This window comes from Apiospora hydei (assembly GCF_038363865.1).
Source record: "Apiospora hydei strain CBS 114990 chromosome Unknown utg000005l_segment0_segment0, whole genome shotgun sequence".
NCBI classification, from domain to species: domain Eukaryota; kingdom Fungi; phylum Ascomycota; class Sordariomycetes; order Amphisphaeriales; family Apiosporaceae; genus Apiospora; species Apiospora hydei.
This window is the reverse complement of record NW_027117364.1, coordinates 5,056,370-5,076,762: the sequence shown is the minus strand read 5'-3', so window position 1 is coordinate 5,076,762 and position 20,393 is coordinate 5,056,370. Positions and strand designations below refer to the sequence as shown.

The 20,393-nt window shown below is 55.1% G+C and overlaps 7 protein-coding genes across 7 annotated transcripts; 4 read left to right on the top strand and 3 right to left on the bottom strand.

Annotated features, from left to right (window-relative positions):
- Positions 1–5,000: 5,000 nt before the first annotated feature.
- PG997_007109 (Protein kinase-like (PK-like)) lies at positions 5,001–6,254 on the top strand (the record flags this gene model as incomplete). Its single annotated transcript, XM_066811424.1, has 3 exons — positions 5,001–5,117; positions 5,180–5,984; positions 6,229–6,254. The coding sequence occupies 3 exons, from the start codon at positions 5,001–5,003 to the stop codon at positions 6,252–6,254; spliced, it is 948 nt and encodes a 315-aa protein (XP_066670347.1).
- A 29-nt stretch (positions 6,255–6,283) lies between these two features.
- Positions 6,284–8,143, bottom strand: PG997_007108 (uncharacterized protein; the record flags this gene model as incomplete). The annotated part of the gene is made up of 6 exons (XM_066811423.1): positions 6,284–6,310; positions 6,346–6,949; positions 7,113–7,288; positions 7,320–7,523; positions 7,592–7,806; positions 7,921–8,143. The coding sequence occupies 6 exons, from the start codon at positions 8,141–8,143 to the stop codon at positions 6,284–6,286; spliced, it is 1,449 nt and encodes a 482-aa protein (XP_066670346.1).
- A 774-nt stretch (positions 8,144–8,917) lies between these two features.
- PG997_007107 (glycoside hydrolase) lies at positions 8,918–11,754 on the top strand (the record flags this gene model as incomplete). Its single annotated transcript, XM_066811422.1, has 2 exons — positions 8,918–11,251; positions 11,392–11,754. 2 exons carry the CDS (start codon positions 8,918–8,920, stop codon positions 11,752–11,754), a joined length of 2,697 nt encoding a protein of 898 aa, XP_066670345.1.
- A 765-nt stretch (positions 11,755–12,519) lies between these two features.
- PG997_007106 (interferon-induced GTP-binding protein Mx3) lies at positions 12,520–15,691 on the bottom strand (the record flags this gene model as incomplete). Its single annotated transcript, XM_066811421.1, is given in 5 exon segments — positions 12,520–12,746; positions 12,949–14,415; positions 14,508–14,656; positions 14,674–15,397; positions 15,457–15,691. The coding sequence occupies 5 exon segments, from the start codon at positions 15,689–15,691 to the stop codon at positions 12,520–12,522; spliced, it is 2,802 nt and encodes a 933-aa protein (XP_066670344.1).
- A 1,162-nt stretch (positions 15,692–16,853) lies between these two features.
- Positions 16,854–17,902, bottom strand: PG997_007105 (PAP2 superfamily protein; the record flags this gene model as incomplete). Its single annotated transcript, XM_066811420.1, has 2 exons — positions 16,854–17,717; positions 17,834–17,902. The coding sequence occupies 2 exons, from the start codon at positions 17,900–17,902 to the stop codon at positions 16,854–16,856; spliced, it is 933 nt and encodes a 310-aa protein (XP_066670343.1).
- A 454-nt stretch (positions 17,903–18,356) lies between these two features.
- PG997_007104 (uncharacterized protein) lies at positions 18,357–19,443 on the top strand (the record flags this gene model as incomplete). The annotated part of the gene is made up of 2 exons (XM_066811419.1): positions 18,357–18,368; positions 18,415–19,443. The coding sequence occupies 2 exons, from the start codon at positions 18,357–18,359 to the stop codon at positions 19,441–19,443; spliced, it is 1,041 nt and encodes a 346-aa protein (XP_066670342.1).
- A 105-nt stretch (positions 19,444–19,548) lies between these two features.
- Positions 19,549–20,288, top strand: PG997_007103 (uncharacterized protein; the record flags this gene model as incomplete). The annotated part of the gene is made up of 2 exons (XM_066811418.1): positions 19,549–20,046; positions 20,112–20,288. 2 exons carry the CDS (start codon positions 19,549–19,551, stop codon positions 20,286–20,288), a joined length of 675 nt encoding a protein of 224 aa, XP_066670341.1.
- Between the last annotated feature and the right edge of the window lie 105 nt (positions 20,289–20,393).

Genomic DNA, 20,393 nt, shown 5'->3' with positions numbered 1-20,393 from the left:
ACTATGCCGATGACTGTCTGAGTCGTGAACTCCATACTATGGGTGATAAAGGGGTATGTAAAAGAGTATTTGGCAACGTATTGTGGAACTGAGGGCAGGGACGGTTGCTAGCACGCAACATTGATAGATCCAGATCGTTCTTTTTGAATTGAGGATTAATGCTGCACGATACGCATTGGTTTCCATCTTCTGGGCAGCTCAGCGAGAGTATTTTATGGTAAGCTCGTCTGGCCTTGGCATCGTCAAGTGTTGTTGGTACGTATTGATGTCAACAACGGGGCAATATCATGTCAGCAGCTTCGGCATTCCATCTTTGCGTCTTGCATTTTCAGATACTGGCGAAAGTCAATAAGGAGAAAGAGAGTATTCTGGGTTGACCGGATGATGCATGCATACGACCATGCGTACAATGCCCGGTGGGATGGGTCTCCGCAAGTGGATTTTCAGATACCGTAAAATGCCAATCAGAATCTGGACCCCATGTACAGGGACGCCCGACCATTGTGCAGAGTCAGGCTGTGTACCCCAAATCAAGGATCTCTGGCAAATGACGTCCAGCCCACCATTGTCAAGATGCATTTTCAGATATTGTTCTGCGCCAATCGGACGGTCTCAGAGGCGCCAGTCACTCCACTTTCCTGCAGTGTAGATTGTCGCGGTTTGCCTGATCATCCAAAGGCTTTCTCGGATATCAGGCTACAAACGCGCATTCCTTTCCTTCCTCGACTTCTTCCTTCTTCCAGATCACCACTGCTGGCCCAACACACGATGGAAGTCAAGAAACGCCACGAGCAAGACCTCAAGTGGGAGAGCTTCAGGGGTTGACATCGAACGAAAGTTCGTCAGGGAGCGGCTAAGCCTCGAGGACATCAGAAGCTGGTTGCAAGAGCAAGATTTCCCTGTCACGTAAGTTCTATCCACGCTTCCGGACGCAAACGAGCTGATGGTGTCGGTAGGAAAATCAATTGAACTACCGCCTCAACAAGATCTGGGGATTGCGTTGTAAGGCCCCAAGAGGCCAGGCCCACGAATTCTGGCAATCTGTTCGCCAATTGCAGCCCTCCACGCAGTCAGAGAGGAGCGGACTCGGCTCATTTATCCTTAGCAACAGACAACGGCTGAAGTCCAAACACTTGGAAAGGCAACTCAAGCGGAATATCATCGAGACTCACTATGCCAGCGGTAAGACTGCCTACCCCATCATTTTGAATAGGAATGCTAATTTACTACCCAGCTGCGCCTACTCAACAATGCGCACATCTACAGGTCGCTCTTCGGTCACCCACGCCGGGAAGAGCCGAGTTGGCTATACCTTGGCCTCAAGATCTGCCTTGGTTGGTCTCCAGCTTTCAGAATCTCAAGAGTGCATTGTGCAAGAGGATCTCTCACGGTTTCACCTTTTTAACGTCGTTCAGTTGAATCGAGCCAGTCGGCAGGTCCTACAGCCCTGCGGGCCGCCTTAGACTTCAGTCTGCTCAAAGTGCTTGGTAAGCTATGAACGAGCTTCCGACGATAACATCCGGACTTCAAATATCCCTAGCCATTGGTATGAGTGACCTGGCACTAGAGCTCCTTGCCTACGGTGCTAGCCCTGATAGGGTCAAGACCAGTCGCCTTTCCCCAGAGTATCTGACAGAAAGGTGCGCTCTACACCCTTTGTACCTGGCGATCTTACACCCCGGACCTGTCTTGACCCGACTTGAGTCTTATGGTGCCTCACTTCTTGGTGACATCGACATTTCCCCGTTCTCTATCTTCTCCTATGGAATGCCGTATATTTGTGCTGCAAGGGCTCCCCCACTGGAATCACTGCCTTTTATCTTCGACCAATTCGAAGACCCTATCACAACCTCTGTCGTGCGATACCTTTTTGACCGCGTTGATCAAAATGGGAGGCCTGTATACAGAGGGTTGGTGGATTGGAACACGGTATTCCTGTATGCATCAGGAGCTGGCGACCTAGGCGTCCTTAGGTTCCTCGTCACACGCTATCACAATTTCCGGAGTTCTGCATATCCAGATATTAGCGACTTAATCAATTGGACCAGCGAACACGGGTTAACAGCTCTACACGGAGCCGTCATCGCCAAACGAAACTCTACCGAGATCTGCCAATTTCTCTTGGATCATGGTGCTATTCTTGATCGCGACTCGGACCTCCTCCATCTCGCATGCTCCTTTCACGCCTTAGAGACCGTCAAGTTCCTTCACTTGAAAGGGTTCGACATCAACCAGCGTTGCGGAACCCTATCCTATCTACGGTATTCATTCGGCCAAGGCGCTTTGGATCCGTCAAGGGAGACTTCGTTAGAGCTGATTCTCCACGCAATGCCAAAAGTCCCACGGGAAATGATTCTACACGAACAACAACTTGTAAATGAAAATTATCTTGCCGTTTCTGGATACCTTATCGACAACGGGTCTAAAGTCCCATGGACAATGGTGGATGTGGCTATCAAGAATACCAATCCAGAGTTGCTCTCCTTAGCATTGAGGTCAGCTACGAACATCGTTGATGCCTACCAACAAGCTTCTAAAGAAAGCTCGCTCTCTACTGCTCTCAAGTCGTATTACTCATGTCGACTTGGAGAGGAGATTAGAAGCGTGTCGCATCTTCTCCTGGATGCAGGAGCCCAAGTTGGTGCTGGAGATGCTGCGAGGGCTGCTTTCCTCGGCGACTGGAATCTTGTGACCAAGATCCTGAGTATCGACCCCCGACAAATTTCGGGCTCTATTTTGCAACGCAAACCAATGGAATATGACCATTGTGAATCGCCTGATTCTTGGATTGAAATCACTCTGCTTGAAGCAGCATTATTGTCGGGCTCACTCGATGTAGCCCAAAAGGCTTTTGCGCTATCCCCACACCAATACGATACCGGTGCACTATGCGCCTCAAGTTTGACGGCATCCATTCTTGGCGATCATACCATCGTCCGAGCTCTACTCAGAAACCGTCATGGGCAGCAGGTTTCTGTAGAACAAACCAACATGGAGATGACCGCGATTGGCATTGCCGCGCACGCTGGAGATTGGGAACTTCTTCAACTTCTGGAGGTGCCAGCTGCCGTGGTCCAACCAAGCAATCGTACCAGCTATGGCCGAACTCTCCTCGGCCTTCGAGCTACATCAGCCCTAACAGTCCGATGTTCTCCCACCACATGGGTACATAAGCCGACCTGGGTTCATTCGGTTCTGGAATGCTGGCCCTGTAGGATCTATTCAAGTATTCGCAGCTGGGGCGAAGCCGAGAATATTTGACCTGTTCTTCGATCCTGTATCCACTATAAGTCCGATGGCTCTGCATTTGATGGTTAAAAGGCGACTGTACAATCAGATATCAAAATTATCTCGGGAAGGCTATCGAACGCAGCATATCTCCTCTTATAAGGATATGGTGAGTCCTTTACATACGGCAATATGTCAAGGAGATATCTCTTTGGTCCGGAGTTGTTTGGACCTGGGTTGCGATATCAATGGTTTCCGGGAGACACTACGACTGTAATGGAGCTTGCTCGGACCAAATTCTCAGTTATCTGGCCTGTTCAATTTGGTGGGAAGATTCACATATTGCCAACTTACTTCTGGATAAAGGCGCCGACGCCAATAGCCCTGCATGTCGCATGGAGGGTATGACGCCTCTCCAAGCTGCCTGTGTTACAGGACAAATAGGCATTGTCATGAAGTTGTTAAGATTGGGCGCTGATCCTAATGCCCCAGGAGCCGTTGAGGAAGGGCGTACTGCATTGGAAGGGGCCGCAGAACATGGGAGGCTCGACATAGTGCACCTGCTCCTGAGCGTAGGGGTAGAGACTGATAGCTCGGGACGCAGACAGTACATAAGGGCCACTCGTTTTGCTCGTGACGAGTGCCATATACAGGTCCAGAAGCTGCTTGAGAGCCACAGAGTATGGACAGACGAAGACGTGGAGTTGTGGAACGATCCAGACCTATTATTCGACGACTATCCGCCTTTTCGTTACGCGTCGAGGGACGATGGAATGGATGAAGAAGAAAACAAAGAAGGGGAAGAAGAAAAAGCGGAACATGGGCCAATACAGCTAGGCCATTCACTGGATGTGGCGGAGAGGGCTGCGAATTCAGAAGAGACACCTGATACTGGGCAAAGGGATGATATACTAGAAGTGTACGACGATTCTGGGAACCAGCAAACAACTGTCGAGGGCAGTCTCGTGAGTCTTGTGGGCATCAACGATCCCTTTATTGGGTATGGAGGGGACGATGACATCCTCGATGCAAGGGGTATGCCGATATGGGACGATCTATTATACATTTGAAGGATTTGGTATGGCTCAGATTTCGACTCTTTGGAAACTTTGAATGGGTATCGCATTAGTTCAGTATGGTAATCCTTTAGGAACGATAATCTTTACAATTCAACTTTGTGGGAGGTTCTGGATCCGTTTGCGTTGATCATGATAAGAAGGGCCAATGTCGTCCGAATATCCCCTGGCTGGAGCTGGAACTAAGATATAACCAGCCCAACTCTCACTGCGGGTGCCATTACCGAAGCAGAGCGAGATAGCCATGGAAGCCATGGCGTTGCGACTCGCGGACACGTGGCCGTGGACTGAGATCAAAGCCACGCCCATTCTGGTCTACACCACGGTCAGGGGGTCATTCACCAAGTTCATCGTGAATATATCCGGGATGCCATCACACGACGAATTCTGAATCATCTTCTGGAGACTGCAGGGTCATATGGGTGTGCATTGGTGAAAGTGGATCAGGATATATACGTTCATCATAAAGAGGGAAAAGAGAATTATATCAGATAGCCTTACAAGTACATTCGCAACAATTCTTCTATTGGATCGACCCTCCTATAATATCTTTAGATATTGAAATTCACTGCTTCTAAATCAAAATCAAACAACGTGGAAACGAATTTCATCGTCTACGAACCCAGGCCAACAACATACAAACCGGAAGTGCGCCATTCAAGCCTTGTTCCAGAACTTCTTTCGACCGAGTACGCAATGTCATTTTACAACCCCGAGCGCTGCCGCTTCAAAATCACAGGCATCGACCCCGGCGACGCCGACGGCGCCGCTGTCATCCTCGAGGACAGCGCTGGCCGGCGCATCGCCGTCTCCGTCTCCTCCCATCGTTACCCCCTAGCCTCGCCGCCAACCGCCTCGTCAGTTTGATTCGCAAGCCGACCATCGTCGAGTCCGGCGCCTACTTCAACGCCGCCCCCATTTGCGAGATCATCCACCACGCCGCCGGCTCCCTGTTCAGTTCCTCCTATTCCGGCAGCCGCTTCGACGCCGTCGGTCAGGATCTGCAGACCGTGCTGGACAAGGAGACGATCCATTTTCGCTACAGAACCGATGCCGACAGACCCTACCTTGCGCCCATCTACGCTCAAGAGGCCAATATTGCCGCTCTGCCTGCAGGCGACGATGGCGACGATAAGATCGCGATCTACGACGACTTGCCGTACATTTCCGCTACGGAACTCGAGATCTTAGAGGTCTTCACCAACGGCCCGGGAATCGAGTGCCGAGTCCGCCGCCGCGTCGGAGAAGGAAACCACCAAGGAGAAGAGATGTTCTGCCTCGCCGAGCGCAACGGATTGCACTTCCCACCCTTCCTGCGTCACCTAAACGCCATGCAAGCAGTACACGCGCGCCGCTCGGAGCACCCCGCCCTGTATCGCATTCCGAAGCTGCTCGGCTACGTCAAGTACGCCGAATCCGAACGGGTCATCGGACTGTTGGGCGAATGGGTACCCGCCGGCTTGTTAGGCGAGGCCGACGACGTCTCTGCTCCGTGGGCGGACCGGCTCTGCGCCGCCGGCAAGGAGCGCAAGGGGAAATGGGTCCGGCAGATTCGCGAGACGGTGGAGGCGCTACATGTGATCGGCGTGTCGTGGGGTGGCAGTGGACACCTGTACCAGATCCTGGTCGACCTGAACGACGATGTGTGTTTGCACACCTTTGGGACTGGTGGTATTGAAGGTTTAGCTGGGGACGGGGAAAGTGACTGAGAGGCCATCAGACGCGTTTCCAGGGAGTTGGGCTTAGAGAAGGATGGTTCTCCTACCAGATAATACCTAATTAATGAATGATTAGGCCAGTCGATTACTTGTGGAAGTACTTGTAAGATTATACCAAGGCCAGCATTGGCGCCATTGAAGGGATATGTCAGGAACCAGTGAAGGAAGGATACATTATGGAAATCAATATTGACCCTCGTGAATAGAAACGCCCACACGGTGCATGCCGTAAACAAGACACGGGCACTTTTTTCTATCTCCCTACTTCTCACCAACAACAACCTCATCCTTAACCTTAACCTCAGCACCACCCAGCTTCGGACCATCACCATCTTCCTCCTCCGCGTACTCGCCTTCCGCGGGTCCCGCGCCTCGAAGATCCCATCCATCTCCTCCAGCGTCAACCCCTTGGTCTCCACGAAGAAGAAATACATGAACGCGAACTCGAAGCAGTCCCAGAACACGAAAAACACATAGACCCAGTACCGCCCCCGCGCGAGCGCAATGGGCGCGACGAACGTATTCACGAACCCCGCGGCGCCGCCGGCGATCTTGTAGGTGCCCATGCCCTTCGCGCGCATGTCGTTGCTCATGACCTCGGCTGGGTAGATGGGCTGCATGGAAGTGAAGGCGAAGGCGAAGACGGCGCCGAAGACGAAGATGAAGGCGATCGAGGCCGACGAGGCGGCGCGGCTGCCGGTGTGCTCGTAGCCGGCCGCGGTCCCGGCCGCGATCGCGAGCGAGAGGATGAGGCCGGCGGTGGCGCCGAGGAGCATCTTGCGGCGGCCGATGATGTCGTGCATGCGTGCGCCTGCGGTGGCGAAGATGTAGCCTTCGAGGGCGTAAATGATGTTGAGCAGCAGCTTCGTGTCAGCGTCTTTGATTCCCACGTTGTCGAGAAGATAGGGCATGTAATATGATACAACACTGCATAATTTCAGGACCTTCCCCCGTTTCCAGTCACGATGTTGCATACAATCAAAAGAAAAGGGGCAGTGGTGGAGCTTACTTGTTTCCCGAGAACTGCCCAAACCACGCAAATACCACATTAAGCATCGTCCTGTACCGTCTCGCTCGAGTCCGGACTAACACCCGGAGGTCAAAGAAGTTGCGCCACTCCGTTATGGGCTCGATGCGGAGAGACTCAATCATCTCAGACATCTCGAGATCGACGAGCGGGTGATTGGCATCACCATTGGCGTGGTACTTGACCAAGAAAGCGCGGGCTTCCTCGTGCCGGTCCTTGCCCACCAGCCACCGGGGCGACTCGGGGGAAGAACATGATGAGCACGGCTACGATCCCCGGGCAGACCATCTGCAGCCAGAGCGGCAGGCGCCAATCCAAGTCTGTGTGCGACAAGTGCTTATGCGCCCCGTAGACGGCTGACGTCGCGAGGATGGAACCAAAATAGTAAAAAGTGTTATACATGCCTGCCAGCGTGCCGCGGTACTGCGGCGGCGCCACCTCGACCAGGTACAGCGGGCTCGCGGAGCAGGCCATCTGCGCGAAGAAGCTCAGAAGGAAGCGCCCCCGATGAAGACGCTTAGAGTCGTTGCCGTCGCGGTCACGATGGTGCCGACGGCGACACCCGCGGCCCCGATGAAGATGAGCCACTTGCGGCCGAGCCAGTCGGCGACCCAGACGAAGAGCGCGGCGCACATCTGGCCGACTTGGAAGATGGCGAAGACGATGCCGGTTGAGGCGGCGCCATTCTGGGCGAGGCCGTAGTAGCTGGTGAAGTTGTCGAGGACGTTGATGGAGCCCATGAGGGAGCCGTCGAAGCCTGCCATCAAAACGCCGGGGTAAGTCAGTTCGCCCGCGCTACGCACCTGGATTGGAGGCAGAGAGGTGCGCGATAGGTAGATGATCAAGAAAGAAGAAGCCGAGACGGACTAACCGCTCATCGTGGAGTTGAGAAAGCACACTGTCGCGAGTATATAGAGCTGAATGTGACCCTTGCCCCACGGGTTGGGCTTGTGCTTCTCCATGATCATTGCGAAGGCCGTGTTGACACCCTCGACCTCACCCTCTTCGGATATCTTCTTGTCATCGCCAATAAAGGCGCGCTCGCCGGTATGCTTGGAGGCTTTCGCATCCCTGACCCCTGCAACACACGCCATGTTGGTCAATATTAAATGGTGTTGCTAGAAGTCCAGTGTTTCCGCGATGAGCTCAGATTCAGCTCAATAGAATGCCTTCAAGGTCATCATGATACACAGATGTCAGTGAGAAAGAGATATAAGAATCAATGAATATGCAAGTGATATGTCTCTTGGTCGAACATTGCTGACATGCAACCGTTGACGATTGACCCTTCCCCGCATTACAGAAGCATGCGATCCCCAGATTGGCGGCAGCCCACGTTACATGCATCTTATCTATGCGTCTGACATTTGCTTACCCGAGATCCCATCAAGCCATTTGCTATTGACTTGCCAAGCTATATCCTCGGCACCAATTGCCCCGACGCAACGTGGTTGTGATGATCGTTGCTGTGTGGGTAAATGCGATCCGATGCAGGCTGCAGCTGTCGACTTGCAGTTGGGACAGGACCCCCGCATTGTGTAAGTGGTAGAGCTACGTTGGGATGTGGTGCAACGCATGCTACATTCTAACGGCTTGGGAAGCTGCCTGGCTTGCCATTAGCCCATTAGGTGCTACGTTCCCCAATTGGTCACACCTATTTGCTTGCTTTCCACTGGGGGATGGATGCCCCTCCAGGCCAAAGTCACGAAGCATGCTACTAGGGACCTAATGCACTCTACCTACCTAGCATCCCCGAGAGATAGCATCTACACCGCATGGTTCTTGAAAACATATCTTATGTCAATATTATTCTATTACACAATTGGTAATAGCTCAGGTGTAAAACCAATCTAAGATTTTGGGTATCAATGTCAAATACAAAAGCAATCCCGTTCAACTCTACCCCTCTCCGAGGCTGGTCCTTCAAACAAGGCGCCCGCTCATCAGATGCAGAATGGCTGGAAGCGGGCGATCCGCCCACCGAAATCCATCGCGACCTGGAACGCCACGGCAAAGCCCCCGACTACCGGCAGGACCTCAACGAGCTCGCCGTGCGCTGGATCGGCGACGAAACGTGGACCTACCGCACCGCGTTCCGCCGGCCGGAGGAAAGTCAGGAGGGGCTCGGCGTCAAGGCCGTGCTGAACTTCGAGGGGCTTGATACGTTCGCCTCGGTCTACCTGAACGACGAGCTGGTTTTGGCGTCGGATAACATGTTCATCCAGCACCGGGTCGAGGTCGCGCTGAAGGAAGAGAATGAGCTGGAGATCGTGTTCGAGTCTGCGCGGTTAAAGGGGCTCGAGCTCGTCAAGCAACATCCCGAGCATCGGTTCATCGTGCACCAGACCGAGATCTCGCGGGGGCCGGTGCGGAAGGCACAGTACCACTGGGGATGGGACTGGGGCCCGATCATCATGACCTGCGGGCCGACTAAGCCCGTCGCGCTCGAGACGTACACTTGCCGCCTGGAGGGTCTGCGGGTGGTGTATGAGCTATTGGATGACTTGAACGAAGTAAAGGGTAAAGTCCAGGTCGAGTGCGAAGGGGTGGAGGGCGAGCTGTATGTTGAGCTGGTCAACAACCAGACGGGCAAGGTCGAATGGTCCACCACGGAGTTGCAGCAGATTCGCTCCCAAACAGGACGAGCTACCAGCCTGTACAGAGCCCCTTTCAAACTAGAAGACGCAGTCCAGCTCTGGTGGCCGCGCGGGTATGGCCCCCAATCCTTGTATACCGTCAACGCCATCGTCCGGTCAGGCCCCCACATCCTCCACCGCATCACCCAAACAACCGGCTTTCGCCACGTCGAACTCGTCCAAGCCCCAGACTCGCACGGCCAATCTTTCTACTTTCGCATCAACCACGTCGACATCTTCGTCGGCGGCAGCTGCTGGATCCCCCTCGACAACGACCCGTCGCGGCACCACTCGTCCGAGTCCTCCTCGTCCTACGCGGACTGGATCCGGCTCGCGGCCGAGGGCAACCAGACCATGGTCCGCGTCTGGGGCGGCGGCGTCTACGAGCCCGCCGCCTTCTACGCGGCCGCCGACGCGCTGGGCGTGCTGGTCTGGCAGGACTTCATGTTTGCGTGCGCCAACTACCCGGCCCACCCCGCGTACCTCGCGAGCGTCGAGCTCGAAGCGCGGCAGAACGTGCGATGGCTGCGACACCACCCCAGCATCGTCATCTGGGCCGGCAACAACGAGGACTACCAGATCGTCGAGCGCTATGGCCTGCAGTACGACCCCACCGACGACGACGACAAGACGAACCCGGAGAAGTGGCTCGAGACCGACTTCCCGGCGCGCTACATCTACGAGCACCTCCTGCCCAAAGTCATCGAGTCCGAGAAGGTCGGGGTGCCCTACCACCCCTCCTCGCCCTTCGGCAACGGCAAGTCGACGGTTCTGAAAGTCGACCCCACCATCGGCGACGTCCACCAGTGGAACGTCTGGCACGGCACCATGGAGCCGTACCAGAAACTCTCCGAGATGGGCGGACGGTTCGTTTCCGAGTTCGGCATGGAGGCGTACCCGCACCTCGAGACGTTGGAGAAGTGCATCACCCGGAAAGAGGACCGGTACCCGGGCAGCATGGCCATGGACTTCCGCAACAAAGCCATCGGGCACTCGCGCCGCCTGGTCTCGTACGTGACCGAGAACTTCCGGCTCCGGCAGGACCTCGAGGGGTTCGCGCACCTCACGCAGGTCGTGCAGGCCGACGCCGTGGGCGGCGCGTACAAAGCCTGGCGGCGGCAGTGGGGCACAAAGGGGCACCGAAAGTGCGGCGGCGTCCTGGTCTGGCAGCTCAACGACTGCTGGCCCACGGTCTCCTGGGCCGTGGTCGACTACCACGGCGTGCCCAAGCCGGCCTACTACGCCATCAAGCGCGCCATGCAGCCGATCGCCGTCGGCGTACAGCGGCGGTTCCGGGACTGGACTGTGAAGCCGGCGGACGGGGAGCTCTGGCAGCGGGACACGAGCCATATCGATATGCGGAGGCTCTGGGAGGACGACGTCCGGTTCGACGCTTGGGTCTCGGGCAATGGGCAGAAGGGAGTTTGGATGGGGAGGCTGACCGTGAAGTTCATCTCGGTGAAAACGGGCAAGCAAGTGGCGGAGCCCATCGAGGTGGGAATCTCGTCGCAGACGAATGACTGCATCCAGCTCATCAATGACGCGAGAGTACAGAGTAAGTGCATTGTTCATTGCTTCCTAAGAGGGACACTGTATCTCGAAAGGTCGAGTAGGTAATTAGCTTGCGATATGGTTACATTCAACACAGGTAGGTAGTAAACTCTTGAAGTGGCAATGCTAACGCCGAGAATCCAGTTCCCGGAAAGAAACAGGACAGCAGAGAACCGTACAACCCGTCCCAATCCGACCCCTTCGTGATATACGCCAGGTTACACACCGCCGACGACCAGCTCATCTCGTCGGACTGCTCGTGGCCAGATCCGATCAAATACCTCGACTTCTCCGCCGACCGCGGCGTCAACATCGCTTACTCGGAGGACAAGTCCACGGCCGTGGTGACGGCAGAGAAGCCAGTCAAATGCTTCGTGTTCAGCGAAGTGGCGGAATTGGCGGGGCCGCTGAGCGACAATGGGTTCGATATCATGCCGGGGGAAAAGTATGAAGTCAAGACGACGTCGGGGTTCCCCATGGACCGATTGAAGTGGCGATATGTGGACATGAAAGAATGAGGCTGGTCGCGGCGTTAAGAATATGATTGCTACGATGAGCCGCCGTGATGCGACACCAGCTCCATAGCCAGTATCCCGTCCCAAGCTACTCATACCACTGTCAAATCGCGGTCCTCGAGCAAAGTAAATTGAATGCGCCCGTGGGATAAGCTTCCTGGGGATACGAGAAGTCGATTCCGCTGCCGGTACCATGGCAATGAAGCATCGACGCGAAACCAGCTGGGCTAGGACAACAATCATCACTGGGAACTAGAAGACAGAATGATGACTGGTCGGGGAGTGTATTAGCTCCGTCAAAGCCCCCGAGGAATGTGTACATAAACACATTAACTACCTAACTAACCTACGTGATCTCGCCAGAAATCTCTATCATACATGCGTGAAATTTTTTCTGGGCGAAACATGCTTCCTCGCCCTTCTTTCTCGACCTTTACTCCAGACATTCATGCGTAGCTCGAAATCAAAATCCGCCTTTGCCAAACATACATGTAGTCCTGAACCACCAACATGGAAACCTGAAACCTGCCTTGGAAGTAGGTGCTCTAGGCGTCCAGAAACTCCTTGAACCAGATCCGGTCGTAACTGCAAAATCCGTCAGACAAAAAGAAAAAAGCGTCCAGCCGCTTTGCACACGCGCTCTCGAAACACTATGGTCTTGCAACAGATAGCCAGTCCATCATCAAATGGCAACCACCGAAAGAGAAGAAACCCTGCAACAGAAAGACGTAAATCAACCAATCGATCACACGATCAATCGCACGCAACTCAAACCTCATCGCCCATGATACTGTCCACCTCCATATCAGCCATGTCGCTTCCCAGTGCCCCGCCGTTATAGAAGGGGCGACGAGCACCGCCACCACTGATCTCGAGTTGGTTGATGGAATCGATAGCCTGGGTCAGCTTGTTCATCTCGCGCCGAAGCTGAGTGCGCTGGACGGCGATCATATCGTCTTCCTCCATCAGCTGGGCGTAGATGGAATCATCGCGACCTAGAGCAGGGAACGTAATCAGTACACAGTATCGAGAAGAATGAATGTGAAATGGTAGAGAATGAGAAAAGTAAGAGGCGGAGAAAGGTGGGATAGAGCGAAGCATGGTGTAAGGATACAACATGAAGCAGCAGCAGCTCGTATTCTTGCAGTGCCCGTCCACGGTTCGAGAAAGGAAATGATAAAAGGGCTGGTTGCTTACCTGCTTCGCTAATCTGCAACTTCTCGTCAAGGAACAGGTCCAGCGACCGGCGCGCAATCGGCTTGAGCAGATTCGCGTTCATGCTGATGGCCACGCTCCGCATAAAGTGCATGGCGGCGGCGATGTAGTACCCGCGGACGACGGCGGCGACCTTGATCTCGGCGGCGTAGGGGTCGTCACCAAGGCGCGGCAGGTGCTTGCGGATGAAGTCGTTCTGCTTGGCCCGGTCCTCCTCGCTGTTGCCATTCTGGACGTCCCAGGCAAAACCCGCCACGCGCAGCCGGTTCATGTTGCGCGCGCGTCGCAGCACCAGCTCCTCCTGTTCCTTGTAGCGTGTATAGTTTTCCTCGTCCGTGACGAACATGCCCTCCATCTCGGCCCAGTACAGGTCCGTCAGCCGGCCGGCCTGGCGCTGCTCGTTTTCAGCGATGAAAGACTTGAGGTGCTCGCGCGAAGTGGCGTAGATGTTGCGCCGAATGAAGCTGGACATCGAGGTCTCAAGCGCCCGATAGATGACATTCTCATACAAAGCCACGGTGTGCTGCTTATACATATCCAGTGCAGGTTGCCAGTTCCTAATGGCCTTCTGGATCAGGGGATCGTATACGTTCTGGGGAATGACGTCGGGCGGCATTCCCGGGGTTTGGCATCTCTGGATCTCATGGCGAATTGATACGATACTGAGTCCTTGTCTGCCAAGATTGTAGAACTGCCGGAATGGAGACTGGTCTTCGTTCGGCACGGGCGGTGTCAGCATTGGCGTCGCTCGCATAGATTGCGACGCCCTCGGCCAGTCGTTTTCTGGCTTGATGGGAGACATATCAACGGCGCCGGCGCGAGAGCGTTTTGAAGGTGTGCCGCGAATGGTCGAGTCGCTTGGCCGAGCTCGCTTTCGGTTCGAGGGTGTGTCAGCCATGGTGACGGAGGACGTATCGTCATCAGACATGTTAAGGTCGATGACGGGCGGTGGATCATCATCCTTAACCAGACAGGTTGGCTTCATCTTGAGAAGGCAAGCTTGGAATTGCTTGTTGAGGGCGTTCCACTCCGACAAGAAACCGTTTTCCTTAATACCGTCTTTCACGTCCGAGTAGAACCGGAGTAGACTGGACTTGACCTCGTGTTCAACATTATGAGGTAGCTCGGGCAGCTCCGAAAGCCGGTTTCTGACTTCTCGGAGGCGCTCGTTGATCTTCAGCTTGATCGAGGGTAAGCTGTCCGTAAAAGCGTCGCTGAGGCGTCGCGAGATGAATTTGGTCAGCAACTCGACTCCGCACCGGCCCTGAAAGTGCTCGAACTCATTAGGCCAATCGCTAGGTCCAGTATGGAAGAAATGCTGTTCCCATTGCGCGGCACTTTCCAGGGCCTCGTCCGGGGGCCGAGAAGTGATGAAGTAGCCTTGGCCGACCGTGTGTTTCTCGCCACGGAGAATGGCCAACCAGGACGCCGAGTCTTGGATCAAGTCGGCTTTGGTCATGATGCCGATTGTGCGGTTTTGAGCCTATCCAAAAATTAGTATAGTTGGAACCGGGTGCCGTAAGGGGAGAACAGGATCATACTCTTGCATCGCGGATTATCCCCAAGAGAGATGGAGTTCTCCGGGTCATGGTTCATGGGAAGCGCCCACATGATAATGGCCCGCTCACGGCGGACATAGTGGCTGGTAAGGTTCTTCACGACTTGTACAATGTACTCGTCCTCCTCCTTGCTGGGTGCCAAGAATACACCGGGGAGATCGTAAAGCTCAAGTCCGGAAGACTGGGACCTTTAACCTCAAGGGCAACGATGTTGGGGGAGAATTGGGCCTCCGTCTCTGTTGCTGCTTGCTCCAGGGTCGTCTCCTTGGCGTAAGCACCCTCGCCAGGAACGAAGAGTTCAGAGTTGCGGCTATGGTTCAAAATGGCAACCTGCGCCCATCGAAGGACTTCCTCAATTTCGGCCTTGTCGAAGATGGTCTTGAAACTCCGTGACTCGCGATGTGGTTTCTTGACCCAAGGCGGAAACGGGTTGGCTTTGGTCACGTCGGACTTCTTGATTGGGCCCGTTGGGCAGTAGTCGTAGTCCAGTTGGAGGGAGACTGTGCATTGCCAGACCGGTTCTCGGTTGCGGCTGAGGCGGATGTGAATGGGGCATCGAGTACAGACGCCACCGGAGCGGGGAAGATTGAGCGCGGCCAGGCCAGACATCAAGCTGGACTTGCCAGAGGACTGGTCGCCAACCATGACCAGCTCAGGCAGCTCTGCGACATGCTGTATGCCTAGCTGCTGCAGTTCTCCGACAGTATCGTTGCAGGCCTTCAGCTTCATGCCGATATCTGTGAAGCTGCGGTGTGTGAAGCTCTGCTGCATATCATCGTGCGATGACGGCACGCTCTCATCACGTACACTCTGTCTGACGCGCATCTCCATCATGAGAGGATCAGCCTCACTCTCCCGGGTTTCATAACTAGCTGCGGGAGGATTAGTTTGACTGAAGCCGACGAGAGGAAACAAGAAGGGAAGTACATACGGGCTTCCGATCGGTGAAACTGAGATCGCGTTGCGTGGCCGTTGACTGTTGAGGCAGGGGGCGCATCTGAACGATGGAATTGGGAACGGGTAGGCCCAACTGTTGATGCCTGCGGCATGCTTCTCATGGAAGGAGGTGCCAATGATGGTGCTGCTCTCATGATTCCCGAGGCCTTCTCAGACGGCGCTTGCGGTGAACCATGTTCCCGCTTGACCACAAAGTGTTGGTTGTCCATGATGTACTATTACATACGCACCTGGTATATACGTTAGTGCATGTTACTGAGCGATGGCGACGATGGCCAATTGAGGAAGAAAAACTTACTGGGCAGGCGATCTGGAGATGCAATGTGTTGTACAAATCAACGGGCGAAAATGCAAAAAGGACCTGGGGTGGCCAAGGTGAAATACAAGTGAAATACTCAAGCAAACATTCCAAAGTACTGTTGGGCTGGGAGGCGGAAACCTGACAGGTCAGAACAGCACCTGCAGTCAGTTTGGTGATCGCTTTTGGCGTCGAGTTCAATTGGGGAAGGGAGGTGGTTTCCCAGTGCCACTGCCTGCAAGCCGCCTCGGAGTGCTCAAGCTGCAAGTTGTCGCCAGTTGTCGCCTTGCCAGTAGCGTCTGTTAGTGGAATGTGCTGAATTGGCTGCAGGTGCTAACAGCATCGATCTGAGGACCGAGGGAGATCTCTGGCCCTGGGCTGTTTTCAGGGACGGGAGGCGAGTGGTTGGCCGCAGGGACTCGAGGTGGGGTGGCTCTGGTCGGCACAGCAATTCACAGAGCCCCATACAAACCGCTATGGGGAGTCGTGAGTGGATGGTGAAGGGGCTTGCTGTGCAACTTGGCAACCCCTTGTGCAAAGTCAAGCCCAAGACGCCTAGCCAGCAGAAAAAGAAACGATGGTCACCTTACACTGCGTGCACTCGAAACTCGAAGGCTAAAGTGCTTGCATTAGTCTCGTCCAACCAATTGACAGAATCACGGATGGACTTGGATCAATTGTTGGATGGTCAAGTTCGAACTGAATGTTGGTCTCAGATCCACCGGCAGACTGCCGCAACGGCAAACAGACATGCTTGCAAACGAAGAAACGATATGTCAAGATTTCAGCCAATATATATTCGAATGATATCTTAATGACCTCAGAAAACATACGCCAAGAAAATGCCCTTCCAACATGTATCCTTGCCCTGCCTCGCTCAACTCTATGCTCCAAAGCGTATTATGGAAAACAATCCCAACTCCCCTGAATGTATATATAGGGAAAACACCAATATGCTTACGTTATGTCGCATCCGATTAAATAGGATTAGTCAAAGTAGAAACACAATTCGGTCTGGCAGGGACTGCCTGGTCGGGATCAGTGAGATCAATCCACTATTCGCATTTCGTTAGCTATCCTCTATTCTGCCCCAGCTGTGTCATCTCATACGCACCATTCCGACCAAGGACCGGCCCTCCCTCCTCCTCATCCCGCACCCGACTCCAACCGCCCCGCGCCTCCCTGTCCTGCTCTTCGATGGAGCCCGGGGCCGAGTATGGCACGTTGCACTCCCGGCTCGAAAGCCGCGGCCAGTAGCGCCGGTAGCTCCAGAAAGCGATCATGATCCCCAACAACGAGCCCGTACATACGTCGTAGACGTCGTGTCTGTAATCCTGGCAACGGCTCATCGCAATCATGGCAGCTCCGACTATAGGTGCCAGGCAGATCAGCGCCCGGCCCAGGTCCCGCCTGTCGCGGAAGATGCGCAGCTGGCCCGCGAGGAAGAGCGCCGTGTAGCCTAGCCCGGCGAAGCTAAAACTGCTGTGCCCCGAGGGAAACGAGCGCCAGCCGTCGTGCAGTGTGTGGCTGTCCGTCTCGGTGCAGACGGTGAAGTCGACCAACGTGTTCTTGGGGGTGCCGGCCTTCGGCTTGCAGCGCGCGAGGAGGTCGGGCCTGGGTCGGCCCACCGTGTTCTTCACCACGTCCGTCAGGAAGCTGGTCAGGATGACGGCGATGGCGAGGCCCAGCACGGTGGTGTGGTGCTTGTGGAACGAGGCGCGGGTCGACAGGTTCACGAGGATCACGGCGACCAGCGGGACGAAGGCGGCGTACACGACGTTCATGGCGACAGGCACGCGCTCGACCTCGGCGTGCGGGAAGGAGATGGCGAGGTCGGAGATGCTGAAGAGGCGGTGGAAGGGCTCGACGAGCAGGGCGATGAGGATGTAGGCCGTCAGCAGGGCTGCAAAGCCGATGTAGTCGGGGGCGTAGGAGTGCTGCACATTGGTAGAGAGTCAGTCTCGAGTTCTTGAATGTCGACATGCATCCTCAGGGGGCAGCCGGGGCCAAAAGGGTAGACGCAAGCAGATAGCAAGCACACGGGAATACTTACAGTCCAGAACCGGGCCAGGGCACCCAGAATGCCCCCCGTGGCGGCGCTGCTCCCATTTGACGGCGCCATAGCTGCAAGTCACCGTCTCCGAATGCTTTTGAAGATGTTCCAGAGCATGTTCAAGGGTGTGCGCCGCCAGTGACCTAATAAGTGGTGGTAAATAGTGGGCTGTTGGAATTAAGACATGGGGATCGCGTGCCTGGTTCAAATGACGGGAAGATCGACGGAGCAGCGCATTTGTTGCTTGTTTTCAAGGGCAAGCTGTCCCTTTGCGGTTCAGCTGAGCGCTAGCCGTTTTAGCGGGACAAGGCCTAGCTTCTTGGCTGGTTGCTGGCCAGCCCCCAATACTGGAAGAAAGGTCATCGGCTGTGTTGATAAACGGTCAGAACTTGAAACGATGAACGCACATACAAATATATGGAATAGCTTAATCAATTTAATACTACTATTTACTATCTTCGAGGAACCCCATTGCTTTGGAAGGCTGCAGACAAACAGCCGCAAGTATTACAGAAGTTGCTTCATGTCTCAGCCGGTCGGTGCAACTTGCAAGCATTGATGCCCCACTAGCACTCACCTAGGTCAACAAAGTTGTTGCATCACCAAAAGTCAAACTTTCCCGAGCTCCCTCTCAGCCCACGATACGTCAAACAAAAACCACCAAGTTGCGCGGCCGACAACATGCTCAGGTCTACACACACAAACCCTCGGGCAACGCTCCTCCTCTTCTGCCGCCAGGATGGACCGAACATAAGGCACCGACAGGGCACACCTACTACTACAACACCGCGACGCAGGAGTCAACATACAAACGACCTGGGCTTGTCGAGACGGCCTTACCACCACCACCACCACCAAATCCCAACGCGAGCTTCCTCCAACACTCCGCGATACCCAACCTATCCAATCCAGCGGCTGCGAATGCATGGCAAGCACAGTTTAATGCTCCACCTCAACAACAGCAGCATCAAAGAGGCGGGTTTGGAGGCAGAGGCGGTCATCATGGCGGCAATGACAGGCCACGTCCGCAACCGCGGGACAAGCCAAAGCGATCGATTCCGGTCCCAGGCTGCGAGCCATGGGTCCTGGTATACACCAAGTACGGGCGCCGATTCGTCTACAACCCTACCAAGAAGGCGAGCTACTGGCGCATACCCGAGAAAGTCATGAAGAGCGTGATAGAGCTGGACATCAAGGGCATCCAAGAAAAAGCCACAGGCGATAAGAGTGCGAGCGCAGAACCTATGACAAAATCTAAAGATGGCGACTCCGAGATGGCTGATGCGCCAGCCGAGGAGCAAGAAGAAGAGCAACAAGAGATTGGTTCCGATTACGAAGAGGTCGAAGTCACCGACTCCGAAGGCGAGCACGACGGCGAAGACGGCGAAGACGGCGAGCACCGATCGAAACGTCAACGAACCGAAGACCAGGAGGAAGAAGACAAGGGACCCGTCGAGTTTAGCGAAGAAGATTTTGCCGCCCAGCTGCAAGCCATGGGCGCGGACTACGGCCTCGACCCGGGCGAGTACGACGACGGCGACCCCGATGCTTGGCCGGAAGGCGCCGAGGGCCTCGAGATTTCCGGAGAGCGACTCCCGCGAGCTCTTTAAAGACTTGCTGGTCGACCACGGCGTGAACCCTTCTCGCCCTGGGAGAAGCTGATCGATGAGGGCTCCAGCCTAGTCGACGATCCGCGCTGGACCGTCCTGCCCAACATGAAAACGCGCCGCGAGGTCTGGGAGGAATGGAGCCGTGCCGGGATCCAGATCTCGAAAGAGCGCCGCGCCAAGGAGGAGAAGAAAGACCCCCGGATTCCGTACCTGGCCTTCCTCCAAGCAAAAGCGAACCCAAAGCTCTACTGGGCCGAGTTCCGGCGCAAGTACCGTAAAGAGCCGCCGCTGCGCGACACCAACCTGGCCGACAAGGACCGCGAGAAGCTGTACCGCGACTACATCGCCCGCCTCAAGCTGCCGCTCGAGACCCAGAAGAAGGACCTGTCGACCCTCCTGCACAGCGTACCCCTCAAGGACCTCAACAACAAGACGCTGCCCGAGAACCTGCCGTCCCAGCTCCTTGCCGACATCCGCTACGTCGGCATCCAGGCCTCGATCCGCGACCCCTTAATCAAGACCTACATCGAGACGCTGCCGCCGCCGCCTGAGGAAGGGAGGCCGTGGACGACGAAGCGAGCCGGAAGGAGAGGGCCGAGCGGCGTAAGCGTGAAGATGCGCTGCGGGAACGAGAAAGGGTGGTTGAGGAGCAGAAGCGGAGGCAACAGAAGCAGCTCAAGTTCAGCCAGGCAGTCCTGCGGGAAGAAGAGCGGGGACTGGAGCGGGCGCAACATATCGATGGCCGCAAGGGCATCACTAGCCAGCTCTTGGCGGAGAGGGAGAAGAAGGGGTCGGATCCTGTTGCTACAGAAGGTAGTTGTGAGGGCACTGGTGAGAGCGCATAGTAATTATATGCTATACATGTTCATGTATCATTATGCCGGAGTATTTGGGCATGCCGTGTGCCTTGGTATATTGACCCTATTCCCAAGCGCCTAGTAATTGCTACT